Below are 21,509 nucleotides of genomic sequence, written 5' to 3'. Positions count from 1 at the left end.
TTGTGGGACTTATTTTCAAAGATGTTGGCCATTGTTTGCTGCATCATTTTAATGCCAACAGAAGACACAAGGATTATGATAATACGAAGATCTGAATAAACCTTAACCATCAAATTAAGGAGGAAAAATCAGCTAAATATGAGTAAAGCATCCATAAAATCTGAACAGAATTTGGAGATCTTCGCTTGCTTGCTAAGCAAAACTGATAGCTGGAAAATTTAATTGTGTTTTGCCGTCAAACTTGTCTGAAGCTTTAATTGTTTGGTGGATGTGTTTTAATTGTGTATTTCTCTTTTCAAGCTGTTGGGGTTTAGCTAAGCATAGGGTGACATTGTCAGTTCCTTGCTACATCTCAGGATAGGTACAGTCTAGAGTCATGTGTCAAGGTATTCCTTAGGATGCCTCACTTTTGAGCCTCCACTTCCAGTGGACCCCTAAGTCACTCGGTTGTTAGCAAGTTTGCAAGTCCCCACTCACTGCTGTTTGCAACTAAGTCAATTCAATTATTTTTTTCAGTAAGACATTTAAACAAAATCTTCTCTTAGAGCCATACCTGCAATGTGAGGGCTTGCCTTCCCTCTCACACCTGCACTCCCAAATACAGAAGGTGAGCAGGAGGCTGCCCAAAATGTCTCGTTCCCATGCCCCATCCTTTTCATAGGCATTGAAAGATTTAGTTGGGTGTATATGAGTTATATGTGCTTGGGTGGGCCAAGGGATCTAGAGAAAGGCTGTATGAATCACAGAATCACAGAATGGTTGGGGTCAGAAGGGACTTCTGGAGATCATCTAGTCCAACCCACCTGCTAAAGCAGGTTCACCCAGAGCAGATTGCACAGAAATGTGTCCAGGTGGGTCTTTAATGTTTCTAGAGAAAGAGACTCCACCACCTCTTTGGGCAGCCTGCTCCAGTGCTCTGTCACACTCAAAGTAAAGATGTTTTTCCTCATATTCAGATGGAACTTTCTATGCTTCAATCTGTGCCCGTTGCCCCTCATCTTATTCTTTGGGCCCCCTGAACGGAGTCTGGTCTGTCCTTTCACTTTTCCCATAATTTCTACCTCTATGTTTAAGGAAAACCTGCCCAGAGAAATAATGGTGAAAGAAAGATACTTCTGCACATTTGCTTCAAAGTTGCAGTTTTGTCTTCAATGAGTCAAATCCTAATGTACAGCAACGTGACAGAGAGGAGCAAACCCAATTTACCATGAGTAGTGTCTGGGTATCAGGTAGGTATTCCCCTTGCTGTCATCGTGTTTACCTTTTTCTCTTTAACCCCTAGGAACCAATTTCCAAGTTTTCTGGCAGCCTTTTTGATACCAATGATAGCATAAGAGATCAAAGAAATACCAGAACATCTCTTCAAGAAAAGCACAAGTCAGCAATGAAAGGGAAGGCTCTTCCAGGGACTAACACCAAGGCACAGCCCTCTGTCTCAGCAGCAGGTGGCCTCCCCGGTGAAAGCGGCCGGTTCCCGGAGGAATCGCGAGCAGCAGATGTGCCGCAGCCCCCGCTGAAGGTACCAAACTGCTGGGGGCTGGACTCACTGATGGGAGGGGGTCTGTGTGTCTGTGGGGAAGTCTATGTATCCATGGGAAAGTCTGCTTCTTGTGTGAGGCGATTTATGAAAGATGCAAAGAAGGGGGAATATTGTATGGTAGATGTTGTGAGACCTACTGTCCACAGAGTATAAGCTGAGGTTTGTCCTTGCTCCCACTGGCTTATATGGAAGAAGAATTTGTAGCCATTTGATACTGTCTCATTTTGTATATCCAGCTTTGGTCTATTTTAAGATTAAGGCAAGGGTGTGTGCAGGTGGGCACTCAGCTAAGCCTTCCCTTAGTCTATGTTTTAGGAGCACTGGCACGGCCTTACCCTCATGGTGTGAGAAACCCACTGTCCCATGAACAGGGTTGGGAATGTTCAGATGAAAATTTATCAGTGAGAACTGCAAGATTTGGGCTGAGTTTTATAGAGAAAGCTATGTTCTGAACTCAGTGGGGATGTAGCCCATCCTGCCTGCTTTGGAATCTCAGATGAGAATGTTAAATGAGCAAGAGTAACTGAATAATTTTGTTAAATTTCATAATGCAGCCGTGTTGAAATATTCTGAATTATAAGATATAACGAGTTATTCAAGCCTGAATTGTCTTAGAGCCTTGAAGCAAATCAATACAAATAAGAGCATTTCGCTATTATGATAGGATGAAATGCAATTTGCATTCAGATTCAGTTACACTGTGGCAAGGTGTTTCTTAGGTTTAATGGGCTAGTTTTTTAGCAGTTAGCAAATTGTTATTTACTACCAAGCATATTATATACTAAAGAAAAAACAAAACAAAAACCAAAACATGAACTGTGGGGAATAATTTTTAAATGTAAGCTGTCTTTGGAGCTTGAAACTTATTTTATTTGGCCTTTGAGAATTATGTAGATTCAAAAAATTATTTAAGATTCTGAGCAGTTGTGCTAATTTTTTCCAATAGTAGCAGGAGGAGAATAAACTAGATAGGTTACAGTTTTTGCTACTTTTATAAAGCTTCCTGATACTTTAGCTTTTAAGTCAGTGGTTAGAGTACTGTCAAATCTTTTGATGAAGTAACACATATACACAGAAAGCCTGTTTAAAGAAAAGAAAATTACTGTAATGTTGCTCAGTTCAGTTGTCCGTTCTCAGAAGAGTTCACAGTAAGCAAATCAAACTGTAGATGAAGCTCCAAAGCAAAGATTTTTCATAAGCTCGTTCAAAAAAATCTACTTTTCACTGCTTCTGTGTACTGGTGAAATAATGCATTCTTGGTGTTTTTGAAGAGAATAGACTAGTCTTGCATGCGACAGTGTTGAAGCATGGCACCACTGTAGTCTGGGCTGAGCTCTATAGGGGCATATCTGCTGGTGTTCAGAGTGGGAAGTAGATTTTCATTGCTCATGTAATTAATAGGCAATGTTTTTGATTAATCAGGCCACTTATCCATTATAATTCTTTTCCAGATAACCATTACTGTGTGCAGTCAAATGGGCAGTCTTGGTATTAGCATTGCTGGTGGAAAGGGCTCATCTCCATGTAAAGACAATGATGAGGTGCATTTCATTACTCAAAATTTATCTAGTAATTGTTAGAGAGACACTAATGAACAGATCTTTGAAACTATTGTGTTTTGTTGTTTTCTTTCTGAGTTTGTCCTCAATGTTACATTACTGTCTTAGTAGTACATCTAACAAGGGGAAACATGGGTAACTTATTTCCCAAAGTTAAAGCCAGCAGTAGATTTTGATGGGGAAGCTCCTGGAGGGGTGATTTTGGACAGATGTAAACTCAAAGTAAACCAATGATTTTCCAAAGACAGGCTCATGGCTGAAACACCATTGTCCAGTTTCTACTTTCTGCTTTAATTTGGGGTCACTCCCCTGGCAGTCCACATGCCCCTCCCATACCATTTACTCATTCCCAGGAGCTAACTTGTTTTAAGAAAACTATTTCTCACACCTTCTCACTTAATTATAATTTAAATAAATCTTCGTTTCCCAGTCTGTCTCCCATGGCACAGTGTAAACAATGAAGGACTTTTGTTCCTTGTATGTGTCAGCCATGGAGGCTTTTTTTGTTTTTCTTGCTAATGTGTTAAGACACTTAGTTCTTATTTTAATAGAGGCAGCAGAACAAAAAGTCTTGAAAATCAATTACTTCCCGTTTACTTTTTACATCTAAGAACAATGGAAGATACTGTGTCAGGTGTGAAACTTGTCTTTTGTGTTACCAGGGGATCATGATTACGCGGCTGCGGAAGGATGGTCCAGCAGACTTGGCTGGGGTACAAGCAGGAGACAGAGTGACAGAGGTAGATGAGTTGTTTGTTGATGCAGAAGGTGTTTTCTTGTTATTATCTTTAAATCAAATCACCCAGAGTTGGGGACTTTGAGATCTAGATCTAGGCTTGCCTAACCTTTTACATACTTCCCAAACTATGTTATAGAGAAATTATGATATTAAATTGCTGTATTCCTTTTTATTTTATTCTAGTTTTCAGATCTTGATGTTCAAAGTACTTAACAAAATATTATTCACTTAAATGGCTGTTTTGTAAAGGAAAATAATGGTATTACTCAGCAATTTTGTAAGCACAAAGAGAGTTGTACTTGGTCCAAGAAGCTATGTTATGACATTGTGTTAGATTTACTAGATGAGTTTATTGCAGTTGCAAAGAAATACAAACTAGATGAGCTTGTTTCTCCAAGGTATTTTGTGGTTGGCAGAGAACAGCTCAAAGTAATTCCCCTGATGGAGGCTTCCAGTACCAAGTGATAAATGTTCCTCTTGGGACGCTCCATCCCAAGCCTTGTCTTTCTTAGCAGAAGCCACTCTGTTGAACTTTAGAGGTTCCCAAGAGCAGTGGTGATCACGTAGTTCTGTGATATATATTTTTGACCTGGTGTTTGGTTTCCACCTGCTGAGAAAGGCAGAGTTAGAAGAGAATCTCTACAAAATTACTTTGAGGTGAAACTGGTTCATAATTTTTTTTCAGTTCCTGTTCTCTGAAGTTGTTGTTTGTACTTGCTTAAATTAATCATTTTTACTCCAGCATGTTCCTTGTTGAATTAAGGTAGGATAGAGCAAGCAGTATTTTATGTCTATTAAACCTATATTAGCCAAAGACCAATTAATGATAAATTACTCTACTGATTTTGTAAACCTATACTATAGACAATCCACAATCCACATCTAGAAATTGGTTTAACATTTTAAAAAAGTTAATTGCAGATGAAATTTTACGTTTTACATTTTACTATTTATCTTTTATGAAAGGATCATCCTAATGTAATTTTTGTATTTTAATGGATGTGAGAGAATTTAAATAATTCTTTCTATATTTCATATAATCAGATCATCGGGGGAAAAAAATCAGGATTTTTAGTTGCTGTACCTTTAACTTGTGACCAGAATTCCTAGTAAAGTCAGTATCTTAAAAATCAACCAGTTTATTCAGGTTCCTCCATGAGGCTACAATTCATTGTTATTTTGGGGGCTATTTGAAATATACTAACTGCTAATGTTTGATCATTTAACGAATAGTGAAACAAATAAAGAGAAGAAATTTCTGTTCCATACTGTTCCATCCTGGTGTTATCTTACAGGTAGTTATACTTTTCCTGTCTACCACAAGATGGCAGAATCACTCATCTATTTGAAGAATGTAGGAAAAAAATCTGCTTTTTGTATGTGTGGGAAATGAGTAGGAATTAATGCATTCAGGTGTGCTATAGGAGTCCCAATGTTTTGACCACAGGACTAATCTGTGTGCAAATAAACAGCATTTTCTCTTGATATGATGTTACACATTCTTATTCTTGAACTGACCATTTCAACAGTTCAAATATACAATGTGTCCATCAAAAATGGGGAATGGCAAACATTGCAATTTTATTTGCTTTTGTTGTGCAACCATATGTAACAATAGGGTGAGGCATTTGTATACTAACCTGAGAGGGAGGGAATTGCTCTTCTTAAACAGCATTCAGAATGAAAATAAGTGTTTCTGCTGCTTTTTTTTTTTTAAAGGCATCCCTCGTTTCAGAACCTGAAGCCCTTGATGCTTGTCCTACTGAAGCTTCATCCAAGGGCAGCCCCTTCCCGACAGTAAACCACATCATAACGGTAAGTTAGATGGCCTCAGTGAGTCAGGCCTAACTAAGTACTTTGTTGTCTGTCATTAATGTTAGTAAAAATGCTAAAGATGCTAAAGATGTAAAGATGCTAAAGACTGATAGAAAACTTGTGAGTAGCTGAGGAAAGGAGAACATGTGCCAAAGATGAGTGACCCCACCATGCGTTTAATTGAATGTCACTGCAGCCAGGATGTGTCTTCTGGAGGAGGAGCTCATCTTCTGAATAAGCACCTGAGTAGCAGACCAGAACTTTTGAAGCACTCTGGTTTGGGGGCTTTAAGGACAGTGTCCATTCCCTCCAGCTTAAGTGTTTATTCTGTTGTCTGGACTTCCTCTCTAGTTAAAGGAAGGGGCAGCATCTCCATGGTGCCTCTTTTAGGAGGAAGAGCTTGAGCTGCTACCTGGAGGAAACCATTTTTATCTTTTGACTGGGGGGAAACTTGCATGACAGACTAAGACTGCATGACTATATTTTAAGGTGACTGATATCAGATGAGATTAAGCCTACCACACATGTCGTGGAAGGAAGTGGCTGAGCCCACAATGTGGCTTTTGGAAATCTGATTCACTTTTGTGAACTTCTGTAAAAGAATTCAGCTCTCTGGAGACCTAGCCCAGTCATAGTCATCTGCCTGCACACCTGAAATTGTGGCTTTACTAGGAAGATACAATAAGATCAAGGTATCTGACTCATTAAGGTCAAAATGTGTTCTACTTGTATTATACCTGAAGTACCAGGAAGCAACAAATGTTTCTCCTACAGCAAATGCAGAGGAATGCTTTGTTTGATTCCTCTCCTTCCAGCCTTTTTTATCCTTTTCCAGGAATATAACTCATAACCCAGCAAATGGCAAAAAATATAAGTTTATTACATGAAAGAGTATAATCAAAGACCACATTCAATTTTTATTAACCATTTACATTTTTTTTTAGTATTGCGATTTGTTAGTTGACTGAAAAATAAGCAAACAGACCATGCAAACATGATTTCCTCTGATTTCCTCTGTGGATTGCTGTTTAAGATGGGTTGAGCTTAAGCTGCAGCTTTTGTCTATGAGATGGACTAATAAAGGTTTTGTCTCCTGTGCAGTTGCTTAAAGAAACTTATTTTGAGGCCTCATATTTTCCAGTTGAAAGCACTTTCATAGCCGGTGGTTTGGTTTGTTTTGTTTAGGTTTTTTTTCCAGCTCTAATTTATAGTTGCTTCTTATGGTCTCAACCCTCATTGCAGGAAGCATGAGGCTTCCTGTTAGAGGAATCACTGTTGAAAGGCTTGATTCACAGATTGCTAGTATCTGACTTCTAGTGTTTTCTGTGAAAAAGAGGCAATAATCATTCTTTCATGTTCTACGCCTCTCAGAAAATAATGCCTCCCTCTAAAGTTCTTCAGCTGTGAGGAAAGGAGGAGACAGATTAGACCAAGCTACTCAGTTTAGAGCTTGGTGCACAGAAGGATTTGATGGGCTGATGATGTTCCCGGTGTCAAAAGTAGCCAATGTGCAAGTTCTTTCATAAAGAAACATTTATATTTCTCTGTGTGTGATTTTATTGTGTGTGTTCGTTTGTTTTGTTTTGTTTTGTTTTGTTTGTTTTCAATCAAAATATTTTTGCTGTAGCAAATTAACCTAGAGCAACATTCATCAGTCTTAGGGATCATGGGCTTTTGAGGAATATCCTGCTGACTCAGGAACTGGTCAGTGTTGCATCTACTCTCACTCTGACTTTACTCTGGTGAAGTTCCTCTTATTCCTCAGTAGTTCTTACCTGAAAAATGTTTTCAGCCTGGCTTCTTATGGAGGACGCACTTTGCAAGTTTAGATAAGCAGATGGCAGTAGGACCTTAGTGCGGAATCATCTTCGCTGGGAGTCTAGGAATGTTTGCTTCCTTCATATTTCTGACTAGATTTCAGGAGGAGATGTGCGCATCTACATCAAGGGAGGGGAAAAAGAGAAGTGTGGTGGCAAAGGAGCCAAGGGCTCCTTTGATTCTTTGTGGAAAAGATGAATTATGTGCTGGGTGGTGCCCACCTTCCATCTCCCTCTCTTCCATGTCATCACTGCTTCCTGCCCTCCAGCAGATGCTCTGTCTTCATCTATTTATTTTTATTTAATTTCAATAAACATGCTCTTTGCAGATACCATGTGTGATAATATTTGCCTTTTACTTGCTAGCCACAGCCCTCTAGCCATCTCTTGCCATTGCCCATCCCATCTCCAAGTATCATGCTCTGACATTACAAAGGGTGATGCTGCTGCCAGATTCAGATTTCTCTGTTCTCACAGTAGCTCTAACTTATTAGAAAAGGCTCATTTGAATTGTTAACTCATCCAGCCAAACTCAATTGCAAAACTTTTGTGCCAGCTTTAATATTTCCTGACAGTGTGAATGATCAGTAATTAATTGGACAAACAATGAAAAGGTCTTTCACTCTGAGTCATTTATTTGCAAAGGAAAAATGAGAATTGCCCTTGGTTTTAATTATGATTGAGTATTTTTTGAAATGTAGAGGCCCCAGTACTTTAATTACAATTAGATCCTTTTTTTACATGCTGTATTTTATAGACTTACTTCAGTCATGCTAATCACATCTCAAAAATATGGAATCTGTTTATTTTACTTTGTTTAGTATGTCTATATCAAAGTGAAAATATTTTAATTGAACTTAAACCAAGTATTTGGATTTTGAAACACTAATCTTAAAATAATAGTATCTATGTAAAGATGTGTATCAAAATATGATGAATTAGGACCACAACTGATATGGCTATCTACATGCAGGCTGCGTGTAAAATATTGTATGTCTAACTACAGGGAAAAGAAAAATCAGTGACACAAACATTGCCAATAGTGCCACATTCTGACTTTAACGAAAGGAACTTAAATTCTGGAGTCTTTATTTCCAGTTGTTTGTTTTTCTGTCTTCTGCCCTCTGCTCCTTATTTCCTACTCATCCTCTCAAACATAGAACCAGCTCTGTACAATCTTTCTCCATCAAAAATATTCTCATTTAAGTTCTGACTTAAATTGCCAGTGGATTTTGTCTGAATGAATGTAGAATGTTGACAGGTTTAAGCATCAGTTCATGACGTGCATCATCATGTCATCCTCTTTGATCCATTTTTAGGGCCTATCAGCCTCTTAAGGATATTATATACTTTGTAATTAATTTTGAATCCCTTAAATATTTTAATATATTATTTCACTTCAAGTCTTATTATATTCTTTTCTTTAATTGCATGCTTTTGGCCTGGGAATTTCCTCAATTAGATTTTTTAAAATGTAATTCACCAGGTATACAAGTGTCACCTATATCGAGGAATATCAAGGAAATCTAAAGGAAGAATTATCAATTAAAAGTGATTGTGTGAAATAAACTTAAAGTACTGAAAAAATCTGAAGAACTTCAAGCTAAAAAAGTTTTGGTTGCTCTGTTAAAAATGCAGAGATGCCAAGTGTTCCTAAATATAGTGAGAAAACAGACAACTTTGGTGTACTAGAACCTGTAATGTATGGCAAAGTGAATTGCTTCTGTGCCTGCAGAAAGTGAGTGAGCATATACTGTGCTCCTAGAATGCGTAGGTTGCTGGTTTTCTGCCTTTCTCCCATATTGTTTAGATGTAAGTGATGAGAAATCTTATGTAGATGAGAACCATAGATCCATCTTCTTCATTTCCAGCTGATATAGGCTTTTCAGGAAAGTCTTGATGTGCTTATACCAGTTACAAATCTTCAGAAATCTAAGTATCAAACTCTTTCTTTATTCATCTGAGCAGGTCAGTTCTAGCCATATCAGAAAATTGTAATAATACAACTTAAATATAATAATACATCTTTCTTGTTTCTTCAGTCATTGTCATAGTTTTTCAATTTTAAAAGCAAAACCAGTAGAATGCTCAGGTCAGAGAGGCACTATAAAGGACAACACCTAAACCAGGATTCAGATTGTCCCTATCATCATCATCAAAGAGAGATTTCTTCTGAAACTAATTTCAAACAACAATGACCTTGCTCACAGACAGTGTTTGACTGACCTGTGCCTATGATACCATATGACCTATTATTTCAGTCTTCAAGCTTTTTATGAAGAACTCCTTTATGGCTTCTCCAAAACATTTTCATGGCTCTTAGTCTTGTCAGGTAAGGGTATTGTTATTTTTATGTTATTTTTTTATTCTGAAAAAGTAACTTAGTTTTAGTAGTCAGGAGTCTGACTCCTCACGGCCTTGCATCTTGTGCAGGTTTACGCATGCTTGCAAAGAAAGCCACGCACAGCCTTGCTGGCTTAGCTAACCCTGCACTGATCGTGTGAGCTTCAGTGGAGTGTAAGAACCCATCTGCCACATGATCTCCATCTTCATTTCATCTGCTGGTTTGATTCCACTTTTATCTAAGTAACTTGTTATTTCTGAGTCTGGATGAAAGATAAAAGGTGTAGTGGTTAGGGAGCTTATTTTGTGAATTTGGGAGTAAGTTCCTGCTCCAAACAAATGCTTCTGTTTGCACAGTATATCTTTTTTCTTCTTTTCCTTTTAAGTAGTTTACTCAGAGGACTCAGTCAGAATTGACTCACTTCAAACTTTACATTCTTGGATTCTGCAGAACTTGTAGTAATGCTAAATGGGAAAAACCTTTTAAAAAAGAAAAGTCATTAATTGATCTTTTCAAGATACCATAGTCAAATACCTCAAAGTTAAAGAAAAAAAAATATCTACAAAGTAAACCCATACTGCAGTTTAACACAGCAGGCAGCTAAACACTACACAGATGTTTTCTCACGCCCTCCCTCCCCCACAGTGAGATGGGGGAGAGAATTGGAAAAAAAGTAAAACTCATGACTTGAGATAAAAACAGTTTAATAGGACTGCAAAAGAGACAATAACAAAATATACAGAACAAGTGATATGCCGGCTGACTGACTGCCATCCCCGCTTCCAAGCAGTGATTATCCCCCACCCCAGCCAGCTCCCGAAGTTTATATACTGAACGTGACATCATATGGTATGGAATATCCTCTTGGCCTTTTTGGGTCAGCTGGCCTGACTGTGCCCCCTCCCAACTTCTTATGCATCTTCAGCCTCCTCGCTGAACAGACCTTGACTTGGTATAAATATTGATTAGCAACAACCAAAACAAAAGTGTTTTATCAACAAAACACAACACCCTATCATCTACTAGGAAGCAAATGAACTCCATCCAAGCCAAAACCAGAACAACACATCATATGGTGGACAATACAAAACACTGCAGACAATATAAGCGAGAAATACATACAAGAGACAAACAGACTCTAGCAAGGCACCTGGAACCATACTGTAGGACATAGAATACTATTTGGGAATAAAAGAGGATAAATATTTGAACAACCATACAAATGATCAGCAACATCTACCCTTGTGAACAGTGTCCTCATGGACGCTGCAGGAATTCAACAGGGGAGGAGGCTGTACTGAATTCCTACAGGCGTTTCAGTACGATCGCTGCCTTTCCAAGGGGGTGACGAGCTTTCTTCAAAATCAAAAGATTGGTAACTTGGGCTTCATAAGGTAGCACTGCTTATGGAGGCAGTACCTTTGAAGTCTCCTGATGTGATCAAAGCAATGCATTTTCTTCAATGTTTTTATAGCATCAGACCCTAAATGATTACACTGAAAGCACTTAAATCAAATTCTGTGTATCAGGTTCCAGTGTCAGGGAAGTCACTATCCAGTGACACATTAGAAGATGAAAGAATGGAGCAAGGACAATTTTCATAAGCATTTTGAATCATATAAAAGCCTCTTGTGTCTGAGGGCATTGAAGATATGACATGATGGACATTGACCTTTCATTTTTGTCTGCTATGAAATGTGGTGGTGAGTTTGACTGAACTCCACCTTCCTTGCCTTGTGCATTACCCTTGGGAGGCACTGAACTGCCAGATAAGAACAGAAAGGGGCTCCTCTCTAAATGTGACAAGCCCAAATGTGATATATACTACACACTGGGAGACAGACAAAACATTCAAGGTGTTCTTTTGCTATCTCAATAACAAGTGGAGAAAATAGCCAGCTTTAAACATGGCCTCTAAAAGATATTGATGTCTAGAGAATTCCCACAGAGGAAATTTTAGGGGAAAGCACCTGGAGTGGTACTTGTCTGGTGCGTAGAACCTCCAGTAAATCATGATGAGCTGAATTAGATTTTGGAGCAGATCACCAGGCACAATGTGGGAGGAACAATGAGCTTGGGGAAGAGGGACAGGCTAGTAGGGTAGCTCCCACCACCCTTGTGGTCACTAGGCTGCTGCACACAAAAATGATGTAGCACATTCACAAACATAATGCCAAAGCTTGGGTGAATGTTTGGCAGTTCTGGAGAGCAGTGTGGCTGCTCCAGGCTTAAGGATGAACTGTATTACGTGCTCCTCTCTCCCAGCCCTGAGCAACAACAGGGGCTGGCAAGAGCTGGCTGCTCCTGGAGTGCGGCAACCAGGGCCACCCCACTTTTCTTGTGCAGAGGTCTTCTGCTGCCCAGCATAACGAGGTGCTGCATCCATGCCTGACCATAGATTTAGCTTCCCAAGCATGCAGGAGAGGTCTATATCTCTCTCTCCACCTGACCTCACAAACTCTGGAGTCTGGCTGCAGGTCTTGAAGGTGGTGAAATAGCATTGTAACACATGGGGGAAAGTGATGCAGCCAGGGATTTGCGGGGTGGGTGCTCCATAAAACATGTGCAAGTGAAAATCTTCCTGATAACACACGATATAAAGGGAAGCTGTGTTGAATGCTCAAATGGAGTCAGCAAATTTGTCCAGTTATGTACATGTGGCTGTGTGTTAGGTGGTTGCCCCCTGCCCCAGCCACCTTCCCCTCCCCTGTGTGCCTTGTGCACTTCTGCTTGGTGGTGAGATTTCTTGTGGGTAGTAAATTCATAAGAAATTAATTAGATCTCTTTCTCCCTCTTTAACTTGTATTTCCTGTATGTTTTATTTTGAGGAGAAGGTTGCTTTTATCTGTTGTCTCTGTCTTCAGGAGTGAAGCATCGCATCACTTCAATTACAAACACCAACAGATGCCAGCTTTGTCTGATCAGCCCATTCTCTGCTGTTCTTCTTGGATACATTTTGGCATTTCTTTTCAAAACTACTATTTAAAAATCCAACTGTGTAACTTTTTTTAGACAAGACTAAATGCCCATCTTCACTCCAAATTTGATGTATAGAATTGTAGAATCATTGAACAGTTTGGGTTGGAAAGCACCTTTAAAGGTCATCTAGTCCTACCACCTGCAATGAGCAGAGACATCTTCAACTAGATCAAGTTAGACAAATTTAGACAGTTTCTTTTATGAACAGAGTCATTATCAAATGCAGCCTTTTGCATGTAGCAAAAGCATGTTTTCCTTGTTTAGTAAGAAGCCCGAATTTCCCGTTGCTTAAGTCTAAAATAATATTGCCGTCACTAGTGATGACAAAAAAGGTAAAATTAAGTATAAAATCAGAAAATGATTCATGAGGTTTACACAAACCCCTACAAATGCTCTCAAATGGGTAGGTTTTTTTTCCCCCTCTTTCCATCAGCTGTAGGGTACCAGCCTTAGTACTGGTATCAGTGAAGATCAGCTTTGAAGTCAAATTTCAAAAATATGTGCTATTTATGGATATGGAGTTGAAATAGTCACACTTCCCTATTAGAGGTATTTTCTAGCTGGGGAATGTTTTCTTTAGAAGGTGATCTGTTTGAACTAGGGTTAAAAGTATGTCTGATTTTGTTTCAAAAGGCCCATACAAATCCTTTTCCTCTGCTCCTGTTCTTTCAAACTTGGGCCTTTCATGTGTCTTGCTGCTGTCTGATGTGTAGCCTCTTGCCCCAGCTCCTGGCCTTGCTCTCAGCTGTGCTGTCACTGCTGGTTACACCTTTCATGTGGAGCTCATGCTGTAGGCTTAACTCTCACCTTGGGAGCTTCCTCCTTCTGCTGAGATTGGAGTACAGGCCTGTGAGTCGGGGGGGGGGGGAGGTGGGAAGGAAGAAAAAAAGGTGATGGAGTTTGTTTTGTTTGGTTTTGGTTTTGAAAAGGTTATAAAAAGACATAATATACTGTTCTGTAACCTTTTGAACAAGCATTTTTGTTAGAAGAAGAAAACGAAAGCACACATGTACAACTGGAAGTTAAAAATTATCGGACGTTAACCTGTTGGCAGGACATCTCATTTATCATGCTTTCAGAAGATGCTTTCAACTGGAGCATCATAGCTGGTTGTGGGTTAGTTCCTATCCTGTTGCAATATGAAAGAATTTTTGCAGCCAACACCACACCTGAATTGCCCCAGGTTATTCAGGCTGGTTTGTTTTACTACTTCTTGCAGTGAATTAGGGAGCCTTATGTCTGTGCTTCAGCTGAAGGACTCCAACTTTCAATGAAGGGTGGTAATGCCATTAAATGATAGTGTCTGAAATAATTTGATTTTCAGATGATTTAAAGGAAAATGAAATTTTTTAGTGAGTCTTTTTAGTGTCTGTGGTGTTAGGTGTTTATGTTGAAAAAGTATAAGGAAGACACAAACAGTAGTGAAAGAAGTTCCCATAGTGAATGCACTGGTTTTGATACTGGACATATCCTTTGTTTTGCTTTGTTTGCTTTTTAGGCACTGAAAACATAATTTCAGGGAAAAAAAGGAAAATAGTAACCTGCTTCAAAGGATTAATCATACATTTTTCAGAAAAAATATTCTGCATATTTTGGTGGTTTAGGATTGACTGGTACTTCAGGTATTATTTTAATAATGAGTGGATGATGATGGAAAGTGAGTAGGAGGACTTTGTGATTTCAGCAGAAATATTTTAAACAAGTTCAGACACTATTCATTAAAAACTTGTGCAGTAAAACAATGGAACAGGTCAGGATCATGGATAATCTGTCCTCCTACACCAGTATCAACTTCTTCTTCTGAATTACTAGTAGAAGATAGAAATTCCACACCTTTCCACATGCTTTTGGCAAGCGACTCTTGACCTCAGCTGCCTGTACTGGAAAGGTTTCCTTTGTTTCCATTCTAAATGGCTCTCTCTTGCCCTGTCTGTAATGGCCAGTGGAAATAATTTGCTTCCTATTTGCTGTGACTTTTTTTTTGAACCTGAAATCTGTTCTCCTGTCTTCCTTTGGTTGTCATGTACCAGGAAATGTACATTCAAATATGAACATTAAAGAAAAGCTCCAAGAGAAAAGCTTCCCTATTTAACTGAGTGAGGCTGCAGTCAATGAATATAAACATGGAAATCTGAAAGCAAGAGTAAAAACCTCTGAGATTCTGGGAAGAGAAGCACGGGATTTGAGTAACGGGTTGAACACAAGATAATGCAAGTTTAGAGTTGTTGAGTTGTATTACCTTTGTTGTTGTTGTTGTTGTTGTTTTGTTTGGTTGGTTTTTTAAAAAAACAAACCTGGAAGAGGAAAGGAAGCTGATAAAGCTTAGTTTGTGATTTTCCTGCGGTTAGAACTATGAAGTGTGTTTCTTAGACACTTTTTTTTTTTTCTTTTTTAGGAGATTAATTGGTAACTGTTGATGCTAGGAGAGAGAAAGTAGAGGCCTGACTCTCTTTCACCGAGTTAGATTTTGTACAAATGCGTATTCTACTACTTAATCTGGTTTGCTCTCAGTCTACAGTTGTGTAGGTGGCATAATCCACAACCAAGACTCATTTTGTCATTGTTAGCTGTGATTGAGCTGTGAAGAAATTAGGGTTCCTCCACATCCTGTTGGGGTGGAAGGCACGGGGCAGGACAATAGGCCACAGAGGAAGGAGCAGCAGTGGGTTTGGGGACAGCAGCAGTGGGGGTTTGCATGGAGTTTCAGAGGTAGAGTGGGCAGGAAGATGGGCTGAAAGCAGAGGGACAGTGGACATGGCTGTGCTTGGACCAGAATATTTGGTTTGTTAGAGAAACTCAGCTGCAGATCTCCAAACCAGCCTGAGTGGGTGTATGTGCAAGCTTTCATTCTCCTGGAGAGAATGCAGAGGGACCAGAGCTACAGATCAGAGCTGATGCTCCACTCCCTGATTAAGGAAGTGGAGCACCTCCCTTATGAGGAAAGGCTGAAAGAGCTCGGTCTCTTTAGCCTGGAAAAGAGGAGACTGAGGGGTGAGTGTTTTAATGTTAAATGTTTTTATGTTTATATGTATGTTTTAATGTTTACAAATATATGAAGGGTGAGTGTCATGAGGATGGAGTCAGGCCCTTCTTGGTGACAACCAATGATAAGATAAGGGGCAATGGGTATAAACTGGAACACAGGAGGTTCCATTTAAATTTTAGAAGAAACTTCTTCTCAGTGAGGTTGGTGGAGCACTGGAACAGGCTGCCCAGGGAGGTTGTGGAGTTTCCTTCTCTGGAGACATTCAAAACCCGCCTGGACGCCTTCCTGTGTAACCTCACGTAGGTGTTCCTGCTCTGGCAGGGGGATTGGGCTGGATGATCTTTTGAGGTCCCTTCCAATCCCTGATATTCTGTGATTCTGTGAGCCTCCCCTCCTCCCAGGTTTCCAGCCTTCACAGCAGTGAGACACTGTTCAGCCTTTGCTGTGGAAAGCTGATTGGTCATTTGGTGCTGGTTCCTTTTTATCTGCAGTAGCATGAAAGACTAGATGAAAGACTTCCCTCAGCACTATTTATTTCATGGAAGTGTAGAAATGTTGGACAAACAAGAACCAGTGGGCAGGCAGTTGTCCAACAAGGAGCCTCAGCAGGGTTGTTGGTAGGAGCGTCGTGCTGCCGGCAGGGATGGGGTGTCCTCTCCGTGGCTCAGGTGCTGGAGGTGTGCAAGCTGTCAGAGCATGGGCGTAGGAAAGAGTATGTCATCAAGAAAATGAGATTTTGGAAAAGTTATGAAAGCCTAATTATAGCTTGCAGTGTATTGCACATAGGGAGAAATACAAAAGAATATTTGTATCAGAACTGAACATCCTGTGGGATTTGTTCCTCTAGCAATATTGTTACAGTCTCAGATGTATGTTTCTTTAAGATGTAGACAATTAATTAAAAAAGAAAAAAAAAAAAGGACTTTTTTTTTTGGTGATAATTAAAATGAATAATGATCTCTAAAATGAGTATTTCATGGCGCCTAAAAAAGTGTTTCCAAAGGACCTTTGTGCCTTTATTAGTTTAAATTTTTAGGGTTATGCCTCACCAACAGCTTGATTTCTTTTTTTTTTTTTTTCTATTTTCCATTTCGTCACTTAAATTCAATTTGTGATTGTAAGACTTAGTCCCATCATTATATTTGAAAGATAGTATGCAAGAAAGATAGTATGCAAGAATCTGGCTCCAGAAGTAATGAAATATTTGAAGAAAAGCTTTTTTAGATAATTGAATTTGACTCTTTCCAAGGGGGATCACTGACGAGTAGAAACCATGATGATAAAGAGTATTTCAATAAGTGAACATTTAAAATGGCTAAGGGCTATTCTTCAAAAGGAAAAAAAAAACCACCGGTGACTCTTTCTGCATAGTCGCTAGTGCATTGGGTACCTGGTCTTGGAGAAACGTGTACATGTCTGGTTTTGAGTGACACAGAATGCAAGGAAAGGTCTTCCCTGAGCTTTGAACAAACTGCTCAGTGTAATGCAAAGCCTGGTCCTGGATATTTCTGCAGGTAACTTCAGAGAGGGCACAGACCTCCACACTAGTTTTTGAAGTGGCAGAATTTCAATATGTGACCCAGTGCACTACCTGGATTTATAGGATGTGCATTTGCTGTAGTACAAAGCATCTGGCTTCTGGTTGTTGTTAAGAAAGAAACCCCTTTCAAAAATGAGCAGAACCAAGCGAAACATCCAGTGCATGAAAATTTATAAATGCTGGCAGGTGTGCATGGCAGAAGCAAATTTTCGCAGGAGCTGTGAGCTTGGCCAGAGATTAGAATCTGTATAGATTGTTTAAGACTTTCAGAAATGAGTTCCTCTAAGTCTAAGCAAGAGCTTATCATGGGTGAGAATCATCTCTAGATTGACACCTGCAGTTTGGTATGTGCGGGTAGTGTGCCTACTCGTGAGCTGGGGGGGTGCCAGGGCCCCCAATAGTCAGAGGAGTCAGAGCTACTGCAGTTTGTGGAGCCTGGGGAATAACTGATTTTAATTGACTGCAGGAACCTGCTGGCTGTCTAGCTGAACAGCCACGAAGCATCTATGTGTTTGTGTAATTTCCTGAATCAAATCATGTACAGCAGAGAAATAATATATACATGATTGAATTGTGTGGTGTCAACATTAAACACTCTTATAAAGTGTGAAGAAATGCAACAAAGTAGCTGATAAATAAGAAATACTACCTTTCTTGAAAATTTTCAGACTACTGGTAGGATGGACATTTTATTCATTACACATTATTATCTTAGCTGCTTGTTAGATATATTGCTTTATTGTTATATCTGTTTTCATTAAATGTTAATCTTTTTTGAAAATTAGTAAAAAGCAGGATGACTTTGTGCATGAGAGTTAAATTTGTAATAATCCACTCATTGAAACAAACCATTACTGATTTACTATTTACCTAGACATAAAGAACATTCTTCTCTTTTCTTGGTTACAGCATTTAAATTAGTTTTGAAACATCACAACGTAGTTCTAAAAGAACACAAAGTTTTGGGCCAAAAAATGGTTATGAATCAACTCCATATATGCATATTTATTAACTAATGAATTTACACGTTGGTATTTTGTCTTAATGTTTCCCTTAAATATATTTTGTCAGTAAAAAAGCCCAAATACGCAATTTTTCAAAGATCAATAATTTATATGCTTTATGGTCCTTAATTAGTCATTGCTCTCAAGTTCAGGAATGTAATGAATAATGAAGTTAAAAGTAAATGTGTATTTTTCATATTTATTTGTCATTACTTTTAAAAGATCTTTATATATATATATATTTTTTTTTTTTTTTACCCTACAGATTTTTTTTTTTAAGATTATTAGCTAATGAGACAATTAAGCAATTTATCTCAATTTTACTTCAATTATCAATGCAATCTTCAGCATAGAACAGTTCATCTGTCAGGAAGCCCAGCAGTGTTACATCTCTCCCATGTTTTTCTTATCACCTGCTTCCCCCATACCTTTAAAGAATCCCCTTTAGACACTTCCCTGCTCCTGATCTGACTCTTTTCTCTGCAATCTTTTGCACCTTGCTGAAGATACCTCGGATAATCCTCACGCGCCCGTCCACTTCTGATGAAGATACTGACCAGTTGCCCCCAGACCCAGATGACTTTGAGCCCGAGGAGCCCAACAGTGCAGAAGGTCATGGCTATTCGGACTGTTTGAACAGCGCTTTTTATCCTCCCTAATAAAGTACTTTTCAGGAAAGAGTTCACTGTGGTTTTCTTTCCCCTTGTTTAGTTATGATTAACGCAGTACTAGAACCGCTATGCCTTCGTTGTAGGGAAAACCATGCCATGGAGGATGGATTTGAGCTGGGAGAGCAGAACCCGTGTTTGTATTTCTTTGCCTTGAACTTTCCTTTAGCCAGAACTTGTGCACTTGAAACAAAATCCACTGGGTGAGGTTGCATGAATGTCACCATGTGTTTCAATAGCCGCTTGTAAGGGTGTCCTACAGCACTTAAATGCAATGGTGAAAAGAGCAGGTAATTTTTTTTCAGAAGGTACTTCACCCATTTGGAAACACACTGAAAACAATTGTATAGTTTGGTGTTTGTTTGTTTGTTTTTAAATCTTGTTTCTGTGTTTTGTCTGTATAGTTCACCCTTTTGTCTACCCCCAGGTTCCTTTGAACTGTTCCTTTTAATGTTGTTTTCTATGAGAATAAAAAAGTCCTTTTCTGTCTTTTAAACAGTGCTGGTATTTTTTCCCCTGCAAAGAAACATTATTTCCATTGGAATTCTGTAAATCATTCTAGCATAATAAAGAATTCTCCAGGTATATCAGTAATGCAAATATATATCAAATTTGAAAAGGACCTGTAATTTACATTTTATTCGATCTAAATGCAGGAGGCATCTTATGTAACTGTGTGCCTGAAAGTGAACTGAAAAACAATTTCTTACACTTGAGGAACTGTCTGAGAATCTTTTATTTCTTCTCCTAGTTTGCAGATAATCAAAATGCCTTAAATTTGCCTTACTGCAATATGCCAGTGTTTAGTGTGTATATACATCTGTATCTATCTTTCTATATATATATGAGGTAAGCATTTAGGAGTAAACGTTCTTGTACAACACTGTTCAATCCTTTAATTCTCTTTACTGCTCTTCAGGTTTCTAATGCATTTTGAGATGCTTAAGAAGAAAGAACCTTTTGGGATTGGTCTTTATTTGGCGTTTCACAGTTCTCCCTTAACTGGGAGGTGGCGTCTGGCCCTCCTAGACTGGGATGTCATGACTATTTTTTTTTTCATGTGCATAAAGCAGGTATTGATTTTTTTTTTTTTTCTTATTATTATGTGTATACAGTTTATTTTCCTGTAAATGTAATATAGCACAACTCAGTGACCTGGTAAACCCTCATCTTTTATTCACATTCTGAAAGATTTCTCAGGTGATCATTCGTATATGACTTGAATGAATGCTAGCAACTGGCTTTTCAGGAAGCAGGAAGTTCCCAGAAGAGTACGGCTGTCACAGAATTAGAACGATATCTCCTACCATTAAAAGGGATATTTTATTTTGAAAAAATAGGTTTGCAAGAACACTATGATATCGAGATTTCTCTTGACTCTCAACTGCATCCACTGTGGCTTTTTCATTATCTTGTACATCAACATTTTAATTGAAGGTAATTTATCAGCAATAGGAATATTAAATTAATTTTCATTCATTTGCAAAATGAACATTACTTTAGAATCTGCTATGGCTTTAGTAATAAAGACTGTATTATGTGCCTAAACATTCCAATTTGAATTAGCTTAAATGATGTCAATAAATGAAGTTATGTCTAAACATATTCGCTTCCCATCCCTTCCTCCAAAATAAACAGGGTTCTTCCACCATGACTTAATGTTTGATCAATGCATATTGCAAAAATATCATCAAGCCCCGAACCCATAAACACTTTGTCAATCCAATTAGTAATGTATGGTTTATTATTGCTTTACTATGTCTTACTAGACTGCAGGTAAAGTAAACTTATTCTGCTGTTATAAACCAGCCCTGGGATGCAGAACAAGTAGTAGTTGAGAGTTAATGAAATAAAGTAGGATAGGACAAGGGGTAATGGGTACAAACTGGAACGCAAAAGGTTCCACTTAAATTTGAGAAGGAACTTCTTCTTGGTGAGGGTGACAGAGCACTGGAACAGGCTGCCCAGGGAGGTTGTGGAGTCTCCTACTCTGGAGGCATTCAAGACCTGCCTGGACGCCTTCCTGTGTAACCTCATCTGGGTGTTCCTGCTCCGGCAGGGGGATTGGACTGGATGATCTTTTGAGGTCCCTTCCAATCCCTGACATTCTGTGATTCTACTGTCAACTCTGTATTTTCATTCTTTTTCCTTCTCATGCACAGGAGTGTGTTTTTGATTTTTCATTAGGTCTTGGAAGTCAAAATGTTTGCTATCAAAATTACATGCTCTTAACCAAATGCTGTCAACATTCAGATAAATTTTAAACACTTGGATCTCTTTCTGTCCTTTTCAAGTGAATTTGTTTTCAAGGCAATTGCAATGTAGATAATTTTGCGGTGGGTGAAAACTTATGGTGGTAACAGTCTCTATGGAAACAACTGAACACACATGAACCCAAATAGTTTTGTAGATGGACAAGTAACTTTACAAAATACATGAATAAAAGCCTCTGCTACACATTTATTCAGGATTCACTTAAGCAAAAAAATGCTGGGGCAGGCAATGACTTCAATTTTTG

The 21,509-nt window shown here is 38.8% G+C and overlaps 1 protein-coding gene across 2 annotated transcripts in view; it reads left to right on the top strand.

The window, feature by feature from the left end:
• Positions 1 to 19,001, top strand: part of LRRC1 (leucine rich repeat containing 1) — a 101,816-nt gene extending 82,815 nt beyond the window's left edge. The window contains exons 15-19 of one of the 2 annotated variants that reach the window (XM_071806984.1): positions 1,283 to 1,519; positions 2,992 to 3,081; positions 3,762 to 3,839; positions 5,558 to 5,653; positions 18,830 to 19,001. In XM_071806984.1, coding sequence (XP_071663085.1) covers positions 1,283 to 1,519; positions 2,992 to 3,081; positions 3,762 to 3,839; positions 5,558 to 5,653; positions 18,830 to 18,982 — 654 coding nt within the window. In that variant the 3' untranslated portion in view covers positions 18,983 to 19,001. The remainder of the gene's footprint in view (positions 1 to 1,282; positions 1,520 to 2,991; positions 3,082 to 3,761; positions 3,840 to 5,557; positions 5,654 to 18,829) is intronic. The other variant, XM_071806985.1, reaches the window with a different exon arrangement.
• The last annotated feature ends 2,508 nt before the right edge of the window (positions 19,002 to 21,509 follow it).

This window comes from Patagioenas fasciata, chromosome 3 (genome assembly GCF_037038585.1).
Source record: "Patagioenas fasciata isolate bPatFas1 chromosome 3, bPatFas1.hap1, whole genome shotgun sequence".
NCBI classification, from domain to species: domain Eukaryota; kingdom Metazoa; phylum Chordata; class Aves; order Columbiformes; family Columbidae; genus Patagioenas; species Patagioenas fasciata.
The sequence above is the reverse complement of the archived record's forward strand: the minus strand, read 5'-3'. Positions and strand labels throughout refer to the sequence as shown.